The 17,332-nt window shown below is 39.6% G+C and overlaps 1 protein-coding gene across 1 annotated transcript; it reads left to right on the forward strand.

Moving 5' to 3' along the window:
* The first annotated feature begins 9,127 nt into the window (after positions 1–9,127).
* Positions 9,128–11,131, forward strand: LOC118832707 (mortality factor 4-like protein 1). The gene is made up of 3 exons (XM_036740035.1): positions 9,128–9,297; positions 10,228–10,397; positions 10,452–11,131. Exons 1-3 carry the CDS (start codon positions 9,128–9,130, stop codon positions 11,129–11,131), a joined length of 1,020 nt encoding a protein of 339 aa, XP_036595930.1.
* Positions 11,132–17,332: the final 6,201 nt, after the last annotated feature.

Below are 17,332 nucleotides of genomic sequence, written 5' to 3' on the forward strand. Positions count from 1 at the left end.
GGATGAGAATACCCTCATTTAGTTCTGACAGCTAATTTACTCAAGGTTTGTTTTTTAAAAGGTCCACCCATGGTGCTCACTAGTCCTTCCTGTGAGGTGAGTCAAAGGTATCTCAAATGATAAAACCCCTCCCTAGCATCTAGATCCAGACACTATGCACATACTTCAGTAACTCTGACTGACTCCTTGCAGGACTGCTTTTATATGCCACCTGGATACTTTAATATAAATCATAATACCCTTAGTATGTCACAAAGTTAAATGTAGCAGATGGAATAACAGCAGGTATTTTTTAAGTATGGAAAAGAAATGTCCTTTCCAATGGAAGCAGCTTCTGCCTTAGCTGCCTAAATCTCTGGATCATCAGCTGAGGACCAGAAGGGGACTTCCAGGTCGTCTGCCTGAACCTCTTCACTTTACAAAAGGTCACACAGAGACAGAATTCAACCTGCGTTCTCTGACTGCAAACACTCATTCTGCAGCTCCAGGCCTCTTCTTCAAAGCCCCCTGAAGTCTTATGACCTAAGGGAAAATCTGTTCTGCAGCACAGATGACTTGACTATACACTCCAGACTTTGCAGCTTTGTCTCAGAGATGGAGCTTTACTGTTGAACTTAAGCAACCTGACAGCATTAAGGAGGATGCTTCAAGCATCCTTGAGGAGTTGGGCGACACACAGAAGACACAACAAAAGACTGAATCACAGAACCGGACCTTAGAGAGCATCTAATCCAATCCACTTATTTAACAGGAGATAAAATAAAGCCCAGGAAAGTTAAATGACTTCACTAAAGTCACAAAACTGACAGTCTGAATCACGAGCAGGGCTCCTGAGTCTTGGCCCAGTTTTCAGGGTAGCTAGGTGATACAGTGCTGGACCTGGGAGTCAGGGAGACTTGAATTCAAATCCTGCCTCAGATGCTTTATGACTCTAGGCTAGTCACAAGCCCTGTCTGCTTCAGTTTCCTATTCTACAAAGTGGAGATAACAAGCACAACCACCTCACAGGGGTGTTGTGAGCTTCCAGTGATGTAACATGTAAACCTCTTGCAAGCTTCCAAGTGCTAGATCACTGCTTTTTGTTATTACTATTATTTCCAGGACACTATGATAAATTTCTAATTTCTTTAAAGTATAAAGATATGACAGCTAGATGGCACAGAGGATACAGTGCTGTGTGACCCTGGTCAAGTCACTTCACCCTGTTTGCCTCAGTTTCCTCATCTGTAAAATGAGCTGGTGAAGGAAATAGCCAACCACTACAGTATTTTTGCCAAGGAAATCCCAAATGGGGTCATGAAGAATTGGACATGACTGAAATTACTGAACACCAAATAAAGGTATGGGTGACTGATAATTAAGTCACTCCAAACTTTCAGTTGCAGCTTTGACCAAGCCTACGAAGGCCCTCATTCTCTCTCCACCCACCTACCCCCCACCCCTACTAAAATGAAAGATTTATCAACAAATTAGTTTGACTCCTTTCTTCCCCTTTTGACCACAAGAGTGAAAATGCCTAAGTAGAGTGATTATGGAACTCTCTCCTTTGGGCCACAGTCCCCTCCACCCCTACTCCTGATTCCATACCATCTTGGGGGGGGAGGGGAAGGGAAGGGAGGGGAAGAAAATTTGGAACTCAAAAACAGTGGAACTGAGTGTTATAAACTAAAAATAAAAAATCTAATTTAAAAAAAAGAAAGCATACTAGAGTCCAAGAAGGTCTTTACCATTATAGATGAAAACTTGAGAGCTTTCTGGTATTTTGAAAAATAACCTATTTTAGGTGAAGTCCAAAGTGGCCCTACCTTAGTGCAAATCTCGTGTGATAACTACATTCAGGTTGTGTTGCAGTTAACAAGGCCAAGACCAGTTGCCAACAGATGTATTACTTCAGTACTGTTTTTCTTAGAACATGGAATCATGAGATCATAGATTTAGAGCTGGATGTACCTTAGAGGACATCTAGTCCAAGTAACTTGACTTGCTCAATGTTTTGCAGGCAGTAAGTACCACCATTGGGATTCGAACCCAGGTCCTCTGACTCCAAATATGTTTTCTTTCCATTGTACCATGCTGCCTCCTGACTGATTATTGTTAATGTATTATAAACAAGTAATGTGACTTCAGTGTAAACAATTTCAAATAATTTCCTATGTATGATCTTTTGTAACTCGTTATGATGACATTAAAGATATCAAGTGTTAAAAAAAAAGAAAGCCTCCAATCCAATCTAAGAAACATTTACAAAGTATCTAGTATGTTTAATACTCTATGCCACAGGTGCTGGCAATGCAAAAACAATGATGAAAACAGGCCCTTGTCTCAAGGAACTTCCATGCTACTGGTGAGAACAAAATGCAAACATCTAAGCATACACGTTTGAGTAGGAAGTTGGGGGGAACACCAGTAACTAGGGGAACACCAGTAACTAGGGGAACAGAGAATGTGGCACGTGAACTGACGCCCAAACTGGAAGTCCACCCCTTCTTTGAGCACCTAGTACCTGCTTGTCCCTCAGCTGTAGGAAATAAAAGACTTTAGTGTTCTCTCCCCTCTGGCATCCTGACTCCCTATCTGAGAAAATAAGACATAAACACATGAAAATACAGTAAGACACTATAGGATAAGTGCCAGAGGAACCATACAAAGTGCTCTAAGACTTAAGGAGAAAAAAGGAATCTGTCCCTGGCAATGATCATTTTCTAAAAGTGAATACCTCTCTCAATGTGGCCACAAAATGTGCATGCACGTTACAAGCTTAGAGAGATGCAGAGTCAGATCACATCACAGGTGTCTCTACTTCAGTTGCTTTAAGTGACTCATGACGGGAATATTTTCTGCTGCCCACAATGTGTAGGCAAAGATTTGTGGCCTTAACAATAAGACACCTTGAACCGCAATGTCGGACCCTATCTGATCTAAGTTGGGAGGAGGGCAAATTGGTCTTTTTAATTCCTGGGTCGAATGCAGAAGATAACATCCAAAGTAAAGTGTTCCATCATCACCACACCAGTGAAAATTCAAACTTGTTTCTCTCCAAAATCTTCTAAATGAAAGTTAATATATGTGCAAAAGAGTGATGTACTCCCTCTGGCATCTTCACAGAACTCCTTCTGCATTAATTCATACTTTGCCCATTTGAGGGGAAGTGCTTTGAAATCTGCCTGAACAGTCTTTGCTTTTGCAACTTTCCAGGTCCAATGTCATGGTGCTTTAAATTTTGATTACGAGACAAAAGCAAATGCAAATTATCCTAAGTCCTGTCTCTGTCCTGGACTAGGAATTAAAGTGCTCACATGACGGTGTTAGTGAATTAATCACCATGGGCCACACAACATTTTTCTTTCTGGAGTCTTGGTTAAAAAAATCCCCACAAAACAAAAAACAACTTGGGTGTAGGACTGGTGTATGATAGTATATAAACGCCATTTTGCATCTATCCTTTTTCTTTTGGTTTAGAATTTAAAGCAAAGACAAGTCTATGGCTTTGCCCTGAATTAAGACTAAGACCAGGGAACTGAGATCCTCATTTCACCGGTACTTAGACACATTTATACACTTCAAGCTCTTTGGGAAAGTTTTTGGTTTTATTCTAAGTTTTGCATTGCTTCCTGAAGGAAAGCAACTCATTTCTTAGAGATTCTTTGTACAGACTTCGGAATACCTATTAGAGTCTGGCAAACGTCTTTCCTCTCTGCATGTTGAATTTGCCCTTGGCAGACTGCTTAGTTTATTGTGAATACCAGTAGTACTGCGAGTGACAGTGGAAATGAGCGCACTAGAGGCTAAGTTTGAAAAAGCTGCTTGCTGCGTGAGTGTAGGAAGACCCATACTGAGAAAAAAAGTCAGAGCAGTATTTTTAAAATTACCACTCAAGCTAGCTAGCAGCTAAAATTTCTGTATGGTATGCTGATGACAGACTTCCCTATAGCCTCTTTGAAAGGATTCCTTTTGCCGAGTTTGCTCAATCCTTCTGGCAGGCCAGTCTTATCATCCCCAGCCAATCAGTACTTATGTGTTTATGTGGATGCATCTGTGTTTGTGTGTGTATAACTTCTCTCTTAGATCAGCCTGTCCCTTGCTCCCTCACTTTCAATGCCTGGGTGACAAGCTGGTTTTCTCCTACCTGAACCAGTGGTTTTCCAAACTTTTTTTGATTGCACACTCCATGAGTAAAAATTTTTGAGTGCATCCAACAACATATGAAGGTTTATTTCCGCATGCATTATAAGAGGCGATATAGTACTAACATATTATGTCCATTATAAAGCATGCAGAAATATACATTTAATAGGATGAGACAAAGATGAAAAAAAGATAATATTGAAGTAATCAAATCAAATAAAAATAATGGCAGAGAAAGCTATGTATTCTCATTAAATTATTACTAATGATAATTTCAGAGCACTATTACTGAATGTTTCATCATTTTTTAAATCTTGGTTTGATAATAATAATAATAACAGCTACCATTTATATGGTATTTATTATGTGCCAGGCACTGAGCTTAGCACTGCACAATTATTATCTCATTTAGGTCCTCACAAGAGGCCTGGGAAGTAAGTTATATTATTTTTATTTTACAGTTGAGGAAACTGAGGCAAAGAGAGGTTAACTAATTTTCCCAGAATCACACAACTAGTAGTGTCCAAGGCCAGATTTGAACTCCAGTCTTTCTGACTCAGTACTCTATTCACTGCACCACCCATCAGAGACCAAAAAAAATACTTCACAGAAATGTATAGATTCCAAATGTGAGACATACATCACTGACTGTACTTATTAAATCATTAAGCTCATTTTTCAGTCCCATCCATCAACGATGCAAAGGTTTTGGTTGAAATTCAGCTAATGAATTTCAATCTGTTCAGATACCAGTTTGTTGCTTTTACAAACCAACCAGAACGTGTTGCATTTTAATATTTCCAACAAATAGGTTTAAAACTCCTTTAAACTCTTCATTTGGAAGGTTTTTAAACAGGTTATAAAAATCTGTAAATTTTCTGAAAATGTAAACATAAGAGTTTTCTACATGAAATATGCTTTTGGCATCAAGAACTTGTGCTTTTAAATATCTTGCTGATTGTGATGTCTTCAGATTATCATTAGATAATATCTCAAGGCACATAACACACTCGGAGCAGGTTCAGAGTCAACATTAATGGATGAAAATCTATGTCAAATAAACTTCTTGATAATTTCAGATTTTTTTGGTGAACTTCTTATCACATCTTATTAGATTACCATTGTTTTTTGTACTAAGAATAGAAGGGTGAGATGTGCCATTTTCTTGTTAGCTGCTTGTGCACATATTACTATTGTCTTCTATCTTTGGTTTCTTTGCAAGGAATGTTTAAACTGCTTGTCCATTTTGTGAGGAGTTTATTTAAAACTAGATAACATAATCTATAAATCCACTTAACAAGGCACATATAAGCTGCCATTCATTACATTAAAAGAAAGAGTGAACACGCCAAATGGGGTGTGCTGGTAAATATTTAACAACCAGCTGGGGGAGAGCTCTCTACATATTTTTTAAGTTTCTGTTATTAACATTTTTATATCACTTTTTAAAGTCTAGACACTAAACAAAATGATTAATCAAGCCCTGATTTGTAGCACCTGCCGATTTCCAAGGTAGAAATGCTTACCCTGAAAATTTAACAATCAGTTCTTGAGAATGTTTTGAAGTGACTCCAGCATATTCTTGAATGCATCCCACTTTAGAGACCACTGTTGTAAACCATTATGGTCATCCTCCTTGCCACACACGCTGAATCATTTTTACAACAGCATTTTAGATCAAGCCCATTGATTTGAGATGTGTTTAAAGGGCAGAATAAATTACTGACTTCCAAAGTCACTCTGTCAACTGTATTACAAAGGTAACTTAAGAAACCTGAGGGGCGGCATGGATAGAACACTTGGCCTGGGGTCAGAAACACCCTGAGTTGAAATTCACTCAGACACTGGCTGTGTAACCCTGGGCAAAGCGCTGAACCGTTGTCTGCCTCAGTTTCCTCAACTGTAAAATGGGGATAATAATAGCATCAACCTCCCAGGATTATTATGAGAATCCAATGAGATAATATTTGTACTTTTTCCTTAGGCAGATGCAGAACATAACCCACCTTCTTTCCTAATATGGGTGACCATCTCCAAGAACCTCAGGAATATCATCTTGGACTTTTCCTCTGACTTCTCCCTGAAAATTATGTTGCTGTTGTTATTATTGTTTTTCAGTCATGTCAGACTCTTTGTGACCCCATTTGGGGTTTCCTTGGCAAACATGCTGGAGTGGTTTGCCATTTCCTTCTCCAGTTCATTTTACAGATGAGGAAACTGAGGCAAACAGGGTGAAGTGACTTGTTCAGGGTCACACAGCTAGGAAGTGTCTGGGGCAAGATTTGAACTAAGGCACAGGAGTCTTCCTAAATCCAGGCCCTGCACTCTATCTACTGTACCACCTAGTGGCCCCAAGAGTACCTATTAACTTGTAATTGGGGAAATAGAAAGAGAACACCATTTCCTGTTTAGCGGTGAAAGCAAAAAGCAATTAAAATTTGTAAGTAAGATGGTGACTAATTCTAAATTATCTGGCCAGTGTCAAGCATATGCCCTGGAGCAGGGATGGGGAATGTCTGGCCTCCAGGCCATGTCCTCAAGTGTGGGCCCCCCCCCCCCCTTGACTGAATCCAAACTTCCCAGAACTAATCCCCTTAATAAGTGGATTTGTTTTGTAAAACTTGGACTTGGTCAAAAAGCCGCACCCAAGGACCAAGAAGGCCACATGTGGCCTCAATGCCGCAGGTTCCCCACCCCTGGAGTACATGAGGATGGGCCCATCGATTTTTTCCTTGGGATTCTACATGCATGTGCTAAGTCAGATTCTACAGGGGAGGGCAAATGAATTTCCAGTATATCAAGACACCAAAAAACTAGTCAGTTCAGCCACTCACTAAGTCAGTCAACAAGCATTTTATTAACTATTTATTATGTGCCAGGGACTGTGTTAAGCACTGGCGATACAAAGAAAGGCCAAAAAAACCCAAGCCAACTTTTCCATGACCACTCTGTCAAAGAGCTCATACACAGTGTGTGTGTGTATATATATATACACATACACACATTTATAAATATATAATATGCAATATTCCTACAAGGTAACGTAGGATGGAAGGCATGGGAGATGGGAGGGGGGAAGTGAGATAGGCCTCCTGCACAAGATGGTATGAGCTAAGTCTTGAAGGAAACCACTGAATCCTCTCATTTTACATACAAGGAAACTGAGGCCCAGAGAGATGAAATAAACCTAAATCCTAGGAATCAAGTCTCCTTTGTCTTGAAGTCAAAATTGTTTTTTCCCAATTTTCTCATGCCACCCTGTTTCTGTGGACAGGGATTTTATTCATTCTATATATTAGCAGACATAATAAAGAATACAGGAGGCTCATTTAGTGCACTCTCAACTTGACTTCAGGACAGGCAGATTTGCTCTGAGCAGGCCCAGCTCATAGACTGCACTCTCTCCCATTTTCATTTCTGCTTCAAGGCCATCTAGTTTTAGTCATTTAGAATACTTTGAGGCAAGTGTGATAGAAACAGATCTAAATATAGCTTTATTTTACTGAAGAGCAATAGGAAGCAATTTTTTTTTCTTTCTGAAAAGTATTTGCAAATAGATCTGTGATCTCCCAGATTTGAGCAGTCCCTCCTGGAATGCAAGTCACAACCTACCCTCCTGGCATTTCACAAAGATCAAAAGAGCACTCTAGCCATCTCCCCTCTTGTTACTTGCCCAGTCCATCTCCGATTTACAATAATAATAATAATGAAGACAGCAGTAACACCATCCAATATTTGTATAGCACCTACTATGCACCAGGCACTGCTGAGCTGTTTACACATATTACTTCATTTGATCCTCAAAACACCTCTGGGAGATAGGTGCTATCACTATGGTCCTCTTTTATAGGGGAGAAAACTGAGGCAAGCAGAGGCTAAATAAAAAGGATTATATATATGTATGTATGTATACATACATACATACAGAGTATCCCAAAAGCCTTAGTGAAGTTTTAGGCTATTAAAGTTTACAACTTCACTAAGATTTTTGGTACACACTGTACATAAAAAACCAAATCGGAGAATTCACATTTTCCCATGTGTGCCTATTTTTGGCAGGGGAAAGAAAGGGCCCTGCTCCTGTGTGCTCAGGCCCCTCCTGCTAAACTTGGACTAGATAGCTTTTAAGGTCCCTTCCAGCTTTCAATCTAAGATCCAAAGAAAAGGTGCCATCCTTCAGGCCAGCTTTCCAGATCTCCTTCATGGCAGCAGGCAAACTGTATACATATATACACGCATGTATACATAATACACGCACGAATTCATACCCTCCCCCACTGTATATACATGTACGGTGCATGCACACAACCATTCATTCATGCATGCATGCATACTTGCACATAAATAGTACCGCACACTTTGGGGGGACCCCTCTCCTGGAGACATATCCACTTTTGCAATTTATGAGAGGGCGCGGGTATGTGGCCCCAGCAAGCCTGAGCAACAAGTCCTCTGGGCGTGGTCACCGCAGTGCTAAAGCAAATGGCTGAAGCGGCAGCCATTGGCAGGAAGCTAAGACACCAGGCCATTGGCTGATGCAGCTGCCCCTAGGGGCAACTAAGATGTCTGGCTATTGGTTAGAACACTAGTCTTGGCTGGAGCTGAAAGGCCTGACCATTGGCTGGAATAGCAACTGTAGGTGGGAAAAGAGACTCTCAATCACCAGTAAAAGCAACTGCTATTGGTGGAAGCCGAGGTGCCTTGTCATTGGCTGGAGCAGCAGCACAAAGCCGCCTAACCATTGGCTAGAGCAGCAGTTCCCTGGTGGGAGCTGAGCTTCTCCGCCATTAGCTAGGCTAGCTGCCGTTGGCTGTGCCTAGTAAATCAACTCCAAATAAACCAAAAAAACAACCAACCTGATTATCTTCCACTGTGTCCGAACGCCAGGCTGAGGTGAGACCAGCGGGCGATAGAGTGGGGGTACAACTGGGGCTCAGGGCCCAAGTGAGGCAGCAGCGGAGGTGGGTGAGGCGGGCGGCGGCTCCGGGCCTCTACCAGAGAGATGGCACCAAAGAAAGACCCCAAGAGGCTCCCCAGGAAGCCCCAGTTTGAGGTCGGGGAGCGGGTGTTGTGTTTCCGAGAGCACCTGCTTTATGAAGCGGAGTGTGTGAAGGTGTCCGTTAAGTACCGGAAGGTCAAGTACCTCGTTCACTACCCGGGAGGCAATGAGAAGGGCCGCACTCGGCTCTCCGAAAAGCTGGCCAAAATCAAAGCTCAGGAGGCCCAGAAAGCAAGGGAGGCCAGTAAGACCCAAGAGACTGGGGAGATGAGTGAAGGCTATACAGCCCCCGAGACTACTAAAATCAGTGAAACCAGTGAGGCCCCCGATTCCCCTAAGGTCCATGCAGTCTGTAAGATTCTTGAAGCCATTCAGGTCTGTGATGAAGCTACCGGCGCTCGAGCAACCCCTGAAAGTCCTGAAGCCGAGGTCCGTGAAACCCGTAGCGACCGTGCAATCTGTAAAGCTCGGGAAGCTGCTGAGGCCCGGGAAGCTGCCAAGGACACTGAAACCTATGAAGCAACCAAATCCTGTGATGAAGCCACCAAGGTCCGTGCAAAACGTAAAGGTCGTGCAACCCGTGCAGCTCGTGAAGTCACCGAGGTCCGTGAAACTCAAGTGGCCCATATGATCCGTGAGGCCCGAGAAGCTGCTGAGGCCCGTGAAGCCACCAAAGCCCGTGATGAAGCTGCCAAGGTCCTTGCAACCCGTAAAGTCCGTGCTCCTTCTGAAGTCACTGAGGTCCGTGAAGCTGGAGAAGCTGCTGCAGCCCATGAAATCCATGAAACTACTGAGGTCTGTGAAGTTGCGGAGGATAGTGGTACCTTTAAGGCCTCTGAAAGCCAGGACTCCAATGAAGCCCCTGAGGACGTTAAAACCAGTGCATCTCGTGAATCCGGTGAAGCTGGTGAAATTAGTGAGGTAGGTGAAGCCACTATTGAAACCCGGGAAGCCAGAAATGTTAGTGAGGGTAGCAAAGAGCCGGTGGGGGGTAAGGGCAAGACCAAGAAAAAGGGTAAGGGAAAGGCCAAAGCTAAGGCAGGCCACTTTCCTACTGAAGATGATGATTTTGCCCTACAAGACTCTCTCTGCCCCACTGCTGGCTGGGATGATGAGTGGGTTCCAGAAAGCAGATTACTTAAGTATTCAGAAATCAATCTTCAGAAACAGAGAGAACTTTTTGAGCAAGAGCAATCCATAAAAGAGAAAATGGCAGGGGTAGCTTCACGAAAGAAGACCTCTGAGGGTCCACAGCAAAATCGTGAAGAAAATAGTGCTGAAGCCCCCTCAGTATCAGTGCAGGCAGACAGAAAGAACCAGAATATAGTGACTGAAACAGATAGTAGCAGTGCTGGAAACAGAGCTGGTAGCAGTAGCAGTGAAACACCTCAGCGACCACTTCCACTTCAGAGGGGAAGAGCCCTAGCAAGCGCTGACACTGAGCCATATAGAGAACTTATGAGAAGAACAGACTTTAAGGTAGATATTCCTACAGAACTAAAACCATGGCTTGTGAATGACTGGAACATGGTCACTAGACAAAACAAGTTATTTTGTCTCCCTGCCAAGAAGAATGTGGAGTCAATTCTGGAGGACTATAAACTTTATGAACTGTCTAATGCCAACTCAGAAGATAAGATCTATGCTGTTCCCGAAGTTGTAGCAGGGATTAGAGCGTACTTCAATATGATGCTAAGCTCTCATTTGTTGTATAAATTTGAGAAACCACAGCATGCTACAATCCTAGCAAATGACCCTGGCATCCCGATGTCTTATGTCTACGGAGCACCACATCTGCTGCGACTATTTGTAAAAATTGGAGGCATGTTATCCCATATATTCTTTGATACTCATAGTACTACTTTATTGTTAAAGCATTTGCATGATTTTGTAAAATATTTAGAAAGAAATTCTGCAGCTTTGTTTAGTTCCAGTGATTATGAGCTTGCTTCTCCTGAGTATATTCAGAAAGCTGCAGAGGAACCTGACGATGTTTGCCATAGTTGAATCTCAGTAAAAACATAGGTGATATATTCAGTATGTACTCTTGCATACATAAAAAAATCTGATGTTGGGTCCTTAGATATTTTGTTTGGAGAAGAAAGTAAAAAGAGGGTATTTCTGATATTTGTTCCTTATATAGTCTTTGGAACAAAAGATAGGGGCATTTCTGATATTTGTTCCTTCTGTATTGTTTGGAACAAAAGGTAAAAGGGAGGATTTCTGATATTTGTTCCTTCTGTATTGTTTGGAACAAAAGGTAACTGGGGGGGGGATTTCTCTTTTTGCTTTTGTGTGGTTTGGAAGAAAAGGTATAAGGTGAATATTTCTGCTGTGTATTATTTATTTTTTTATTTTATTATTTATTTTTGTATTATTGTATTATTTAGAACATGTGGTTAAATTTCTTTCCTTTTGCATTATTCGGAACAAGAAAATGGGGGGGGTGGTATTTCTGATATTGGTTCCTTTTGTATTGTTTAGAACAGGGGTGGGGAACCTGCAGCCTCTAGGCCACATGTCCCTCCTAGGTCCTTGGGAGTGACCTTTTGATCAAGTCCACGTTTTACAGAACAAATCCTTTTATTAAGAGGATTTGTTCTAGGAAGTTTGGATTCAGTCAAAGGGCTGCACTTGAGAGAGGGCCTTGAGACCACAGGTTCCCCACCCCTGGTTTAAAACACATTTAGAACATATTTTTTGGGTATTGCTTGGAACAAAAAGTAATGGGGGATATTTCCAATTGTTCTTTTGTGTTGTTTGGAACAAAATGATATTTAATTAAATAATGGTATTTATTATTTTGTATGTTTGGAAGAAAAGGTATAAAGCGGGCATTTCTGATATTTGTTCCTTTTGTATTATTTAGAACATATGGTTAAATATTTCTTTTACATTGTAACAAAAAATAATGGATATTTCCAATTGCTGGGTTTTTTTGTACTCTTGGAACAAAAAGTAAAAGGCAGATATTTCTGATATTTTTATGGTTTGGAACAAAAAGTATAAAGTGGGTATTTCTGTTATTTGTTCCTTTTGTGTTATTAAGAACATATTTATGTTAAATATTTATTTCTTTTATATTGTTTGGAACAAAAAGTACTGGGGGTATTTCCAGTTATTGTTCTTTTGTATTGTTTGGAACAAGAGGTAGTGGGGTAGTATTGGGGTATACTACAATGGGGTAGTATTTCTGATAGTTGCTCCTTTTATGTTATTTGGAACATATGGTTAAATATTTATTTCTTTTGTATTGTTTGGAACAAAAAGTAAAAGGTGGGCCTTTTTGGCATTTATTACTTTTTATGGTTTGAAACAGAAGGTATTTCTGATGTTTTTCCTTTTGTATGACTTAGAACATGTGGTTAATTTTTATTTCTTTTGTATTGGAACAAAGGGTAAATTAATGAACAGGGTATTTTTAATCACTGTTCTTTTGCTTTGTTTGGAACAAAAGATATTGGGAGGTATTTCTGACATTGATTCCTTTGGTATTGTTTGAGAAAAAAAGTAAAAGGAGGGGCTTTTGATATTGGTATAAGTTCCTTTTATATTTAGTATTATTTTGTATTATTTATTTGTGTTTAATACGTTTCTTTCGTATTGTTTGGAACAAAAGGTAAAGTGTGGGTTTTTCTGAAATTGGTTCTTTTTGCATAACTTGGAACATGTGGTTAAATACTTGTTAAACTTTTGTATTGTTTGGAACAAAAGATAAAAGGGGGATATTTCTGATATTTTTACCTTTCATTGTTTGGAATAAAAGGTATAAGGGAGTATTTCTGATACTTGCTCCTTTTGTATTGTTTGAAATGAAAGGTAAAGAGTGGTATTTCTGATGCTTGTTCCCTAATTATTCTGTTAGGAATAGAAAGTAAAAGGAGAAAAAGAGGGTGTATTTCAGCCAAACTTTACTTTTGGAATTACTACCAATCTATAATAGTAAGCTAAGTTTAATTTTTCACTGTCTAGTTGATATAAATGTGGAATTTCTTTGGTACTGTTCATTTGACACTAAGCACTTATATGAGCTGCTAAGGGGACACCTTGATTCCTAGTGTCAAAGATTTAATACATTAGATATAAGAGTGAAAAAAAACAAAAAACTTTATTTGTGCTCATTTTTTTACCTTTCATTTTCAACTTCTCAAAATTGGAGTATGGTGTCCCGTGTGACTTTTTGCTTTGCTCAGGTTTTTGAAGAATAGTAATTTATGTTATGGTTTTGTATTTGCACCATTCATTTGATACTAAGCACTTACATGAGCTGCTAATGGGACACCCTGATTCCTAGTGTCAAAGATTTAATACATTAGATATGAGTGAAAAAAAACAAAAACCTTCATTTGTGCTCATTTTTTTTTTTACCTTTCAACTTCTCAAAATTGGAGTATGGTGTCCCGTGTGACTTTTTGCTTTGCTCAGGTTTTTGAAGAGTAGTAATTTATGTTATGGTTTTGTATTTGCACCATTCATTTGATACTAAGCACTTACATGAGCTGCTAATGGGACACCCTGATTCCTAGTGTCAAAGATTTAATACATTAGATATGAGTGAAAAAAAACAAAAACCTTCATTTGTGCTCATTTTTTTTTACCTTTCAACTTCTCAAAATTGGAGTATGGTGTCCCGTGTGACTTTTTGCTTTGCTCAGGTTTTTGAAGAGTAGTAATTTATGTTATGGTTTTGTATTTGTACCATTCATTTGATACTAAGCACTTACATGAGCTGCTAATGGGACACCCTGATTCCTAGTGTCAAAGATTTAATACATTAGATACGAGTGAAAAAAAAACCAAAAACCTTCATTTGTGCTCATTTTTTTTTACCTTTCAACTTCTCAGAATTGGAGTGCGGTGTTCTGTGTGACTATTTGCTTTGCTCGGGTTTTTGAAGAATGGTGATTTATGTTATGGTTTTGTATTTGTTTTGATTGTAATGGTCACTCCAACATAAAAAAAATGCGTTGTTGTATATCTTTGATTTTCTTAGAAATTTAATTGTCAAGGAGCAGTTCTGAAGGTCTTGAAAATAAATCTTTTCAAACAAAAATCTTCATTTTCTTTCAAAACATTAAAAAAGGGTAAGATGAACATAAGTATCAGCTTGTGACATAACCACAGAGGATAGGGCATGGGCTTTAGAGTCAGGAACCCTACCTCACACACTTATTATTAATTCTAGGATCTTGGCCCAAGACACTTAACTCTTCTACGCCTCAGTTTCCTCATCTGTAAAATGAGCGTGTTGTACTAAATGGCCTTTAAGGTTCCCCAGGTCAGAGCAGCCTCTGGCACATTAGGTTCATCCAGGAGCCTGTCAGGTCAGCCAGGATTTCAAACTGATCCAAGTGGCTCCTAAACATTGCACTTTTCCGCTGCTTTTTACCTGGGTGAAGAAGGGAGCTAGCACCTTTTACAAATGCACCAATCTAAGGTCAACAGCCCCCCAATGCCTTTGAATATAACAGGTATAAGTAAACTACACTAAGATGTACAGGAGGGTTGGAAAAATACTTTGGTGCTCAGTGGCTCATGAGCATAAAAGAAGGGCAGACACACTGACACAGAGCATACATTTCAAGATACCCTATGGCAGAGTTCGGAGAAAAAGCAGGGTTCCACGGCCCGTAAGAAGTCAGATCAGACATCGTAGCCATTTCTGTCCACATTCTCCTTGCCCCTGTCGAAAGGAACGTAATTTAATGGCATCATTCCAGCCCTTGACTGGAGATACTTGGAGAGTCACTAAGATTCCTTCCAGGAATGGGTCATTTCTTACACTATATACCTACATCCCCCAAAAAAATGAAAACCAGGCAAGCGCAGGAATTCCTAACAAAATACAAAATGAAAGCACTGAAAATATTCTAGAGATGTTATTAGTAAAGGCATTATCTCTGATGCAGATTAGGAATGATTGTTTCCAGGAATAAGAGTTAAGCGTGACCATCCTGCCTCACACATAGTGCGAAAGAATTTCTTTTGCAAAGTAAAATGAACTAGTATCACAAATATGTTTTCAAATTACAGGTCGATACCTGGGTCTCACTTTTCCTTATCTGTAAAATGGAGGGGGTTGGACTAGATTACCACAAAGGTCTCTTCCAGCTCCAAATCTGGGATCTTGTTACATTACTGAAACCATGCTTTCAGAACATAGGGTCCTGCATATAGCTCTTCTATAACTTGTGGCTGTCGTTCACACTGTTATATATATTTTTGTTTTACTAGGAAATTACCCATTAGTATCTAAAACCATAAAGAACTCCTGTAAAGAAGAATTGATGATAATAATAATTACGATAGCTAACCATTACATAGCACTTTAAAGTTCATAAGACCAATATTAGGTTTGCCTAATTTAGGGATTACATAATCCGAGAATCAGAGGATAGCCAGAGAATGACACAATTGAAAGAAATCTCTATAGCATGCCTGACAACTGGACATCCCATCTCTCCTGGATGAACAAGAGAGTGTGTTAGACTTTTGGACAATTCTAATAGTTAAGATTTTCCTTCAATTGGACTTATTTTCATCATGTTTGAATTATAGCCTAAAACACTTCCCATGCCGTTTCACTGTCATGACCCATCATGCCTGTTTCTACAGTAAAGTTACAGGAATATCAAGTGCGGAGAATTTCATTCGCATTATGCCCAATAGAGGCTATTTTCACGTATTTAATTTTGCTGTCAAATCAGTCAAAAAAGTCTAGCTGTTTCAAGAGGCATTCACGATTGTTCCAAAAGATAAACTCTAGATCTACGGAGAGGAAAGGTATACTCTAGGCTAAGAGGCCAAATGAAAACATGCCTTGAAGTAGTTGGGAGAGGGGATAGTGGGGGCGGGAAGGCAGGGAAAGGAGGCTAAGGGGAAGGGAAGGTGTTGAGGCAGAAAATTCCACACTGGGAAGAAAGGTTTTGCTGAAGAAAACACTCATTAATCGGAATAAACCCAACATTCACTTTATTCTACCTTCTTTCTAATCAAAGAGCAGTATAAATATATAGGCCAAAGAGGCTAAAGTAATCCACGTAATACCAAATTTCTAAGACTCAGAGGGCAAACAAGGAACATGCGTTACAACCATTCTATCATCACCACCCCTACGTTGGTCTCATTTTAACTTCTTCAGCCTAGTTTTATTACTATCACAGGCATATAATGATTTAACATTTATCACTGGGCTTTTCACTGACAAAAGAAACCGTGGCAAGAAGTGAACAGCAGACACACAGAATAGGGTAATGATGGCACAGTTATCTATTGGGGTAGAAATTATAAGTAAAAATTAATAAGAGGGGCCAATTAAAGCTAAAAATATTTAAAATTATAGGAATCATGGTCATAGCATTGACATGTGCTCTTGGCAGATATGTTTGGCGGTCTCTGTGTTTCATATTTATTTGCTGGGATTTTTTGGAAGGGTAACTCTTGTTTCAAAGATAACAAAAGCAATCATATTCATCCCAAAGGAGTAGGGAATTTTTCATAAATAAAAAGTTACCCTGGGACTTAAAATATCTACTTAAATCAATAATTCTGTATTATAGATGAACAATTGCTGCAGTTAAGAGTCTATAACCATCAGCAATATAAATAAATTAGTTTCGAGAGGTTTGTCAGAAAGTGTTTATATATGCGTACTTCAGGCTAAAATTTCAGGGATTATAATTTGTTCTCAGAGGCAATAGTTTGTTTTGTTTTTGACCATTTGACCATTTCAAAGAGGAGTATATTTATTATTTTTGGTTTTTTGTTCTGTCATTTTAGTCATGTCCAATTCTCTGTGGTCCCATTTGGAGTTTTGTGGCAAAGATATTAGAGTGGTTTGCCATTTCCTTCCCCAGCTCATTTTACAGATGAGGAAACTGAGGCAAACAGTGTGAAGTGACTTGCTGAGGGTCACACAGTTAGTAAGTGTCCGAAGTCACATTTGAACTCAGGTCTTTCTGACTCCATGCCTGGCATTCTAGCTTCACCTAGCTGCCCCGTAAATAAGGAACAAACTACATACCTATAAATTTTAAAATAATTAATTATAATGAGTTTACCTTTTAAAAGGGATTGATTGTCATTTCCCTAAGAACTTCAAATTGCTGCCTTTTTCTTTCTGGCCCTTCGTAACAGGCTGGATGATGGGGAAGTAAAATCTGATTCTCTAGACTACATAACTTTCCATATAGTAAAAATAAGCAGGAA

Source organism: Trichosurus vulpecula, chromosome X (assembly GCF_011100635.1).
Source record: "Trichosurus vulpecula isolate mTriVul1 chromosome X, mTriVul1.pri, whole genome shotgun sequence".
Classification (NCBI taxonomy): domain Eukaryota; kingdom Metazoa; phylum Chordata; class Mammalia; order Diprotodontia; family Phalangeridae; genus Trichosurus; species Trichosurus vulpecula.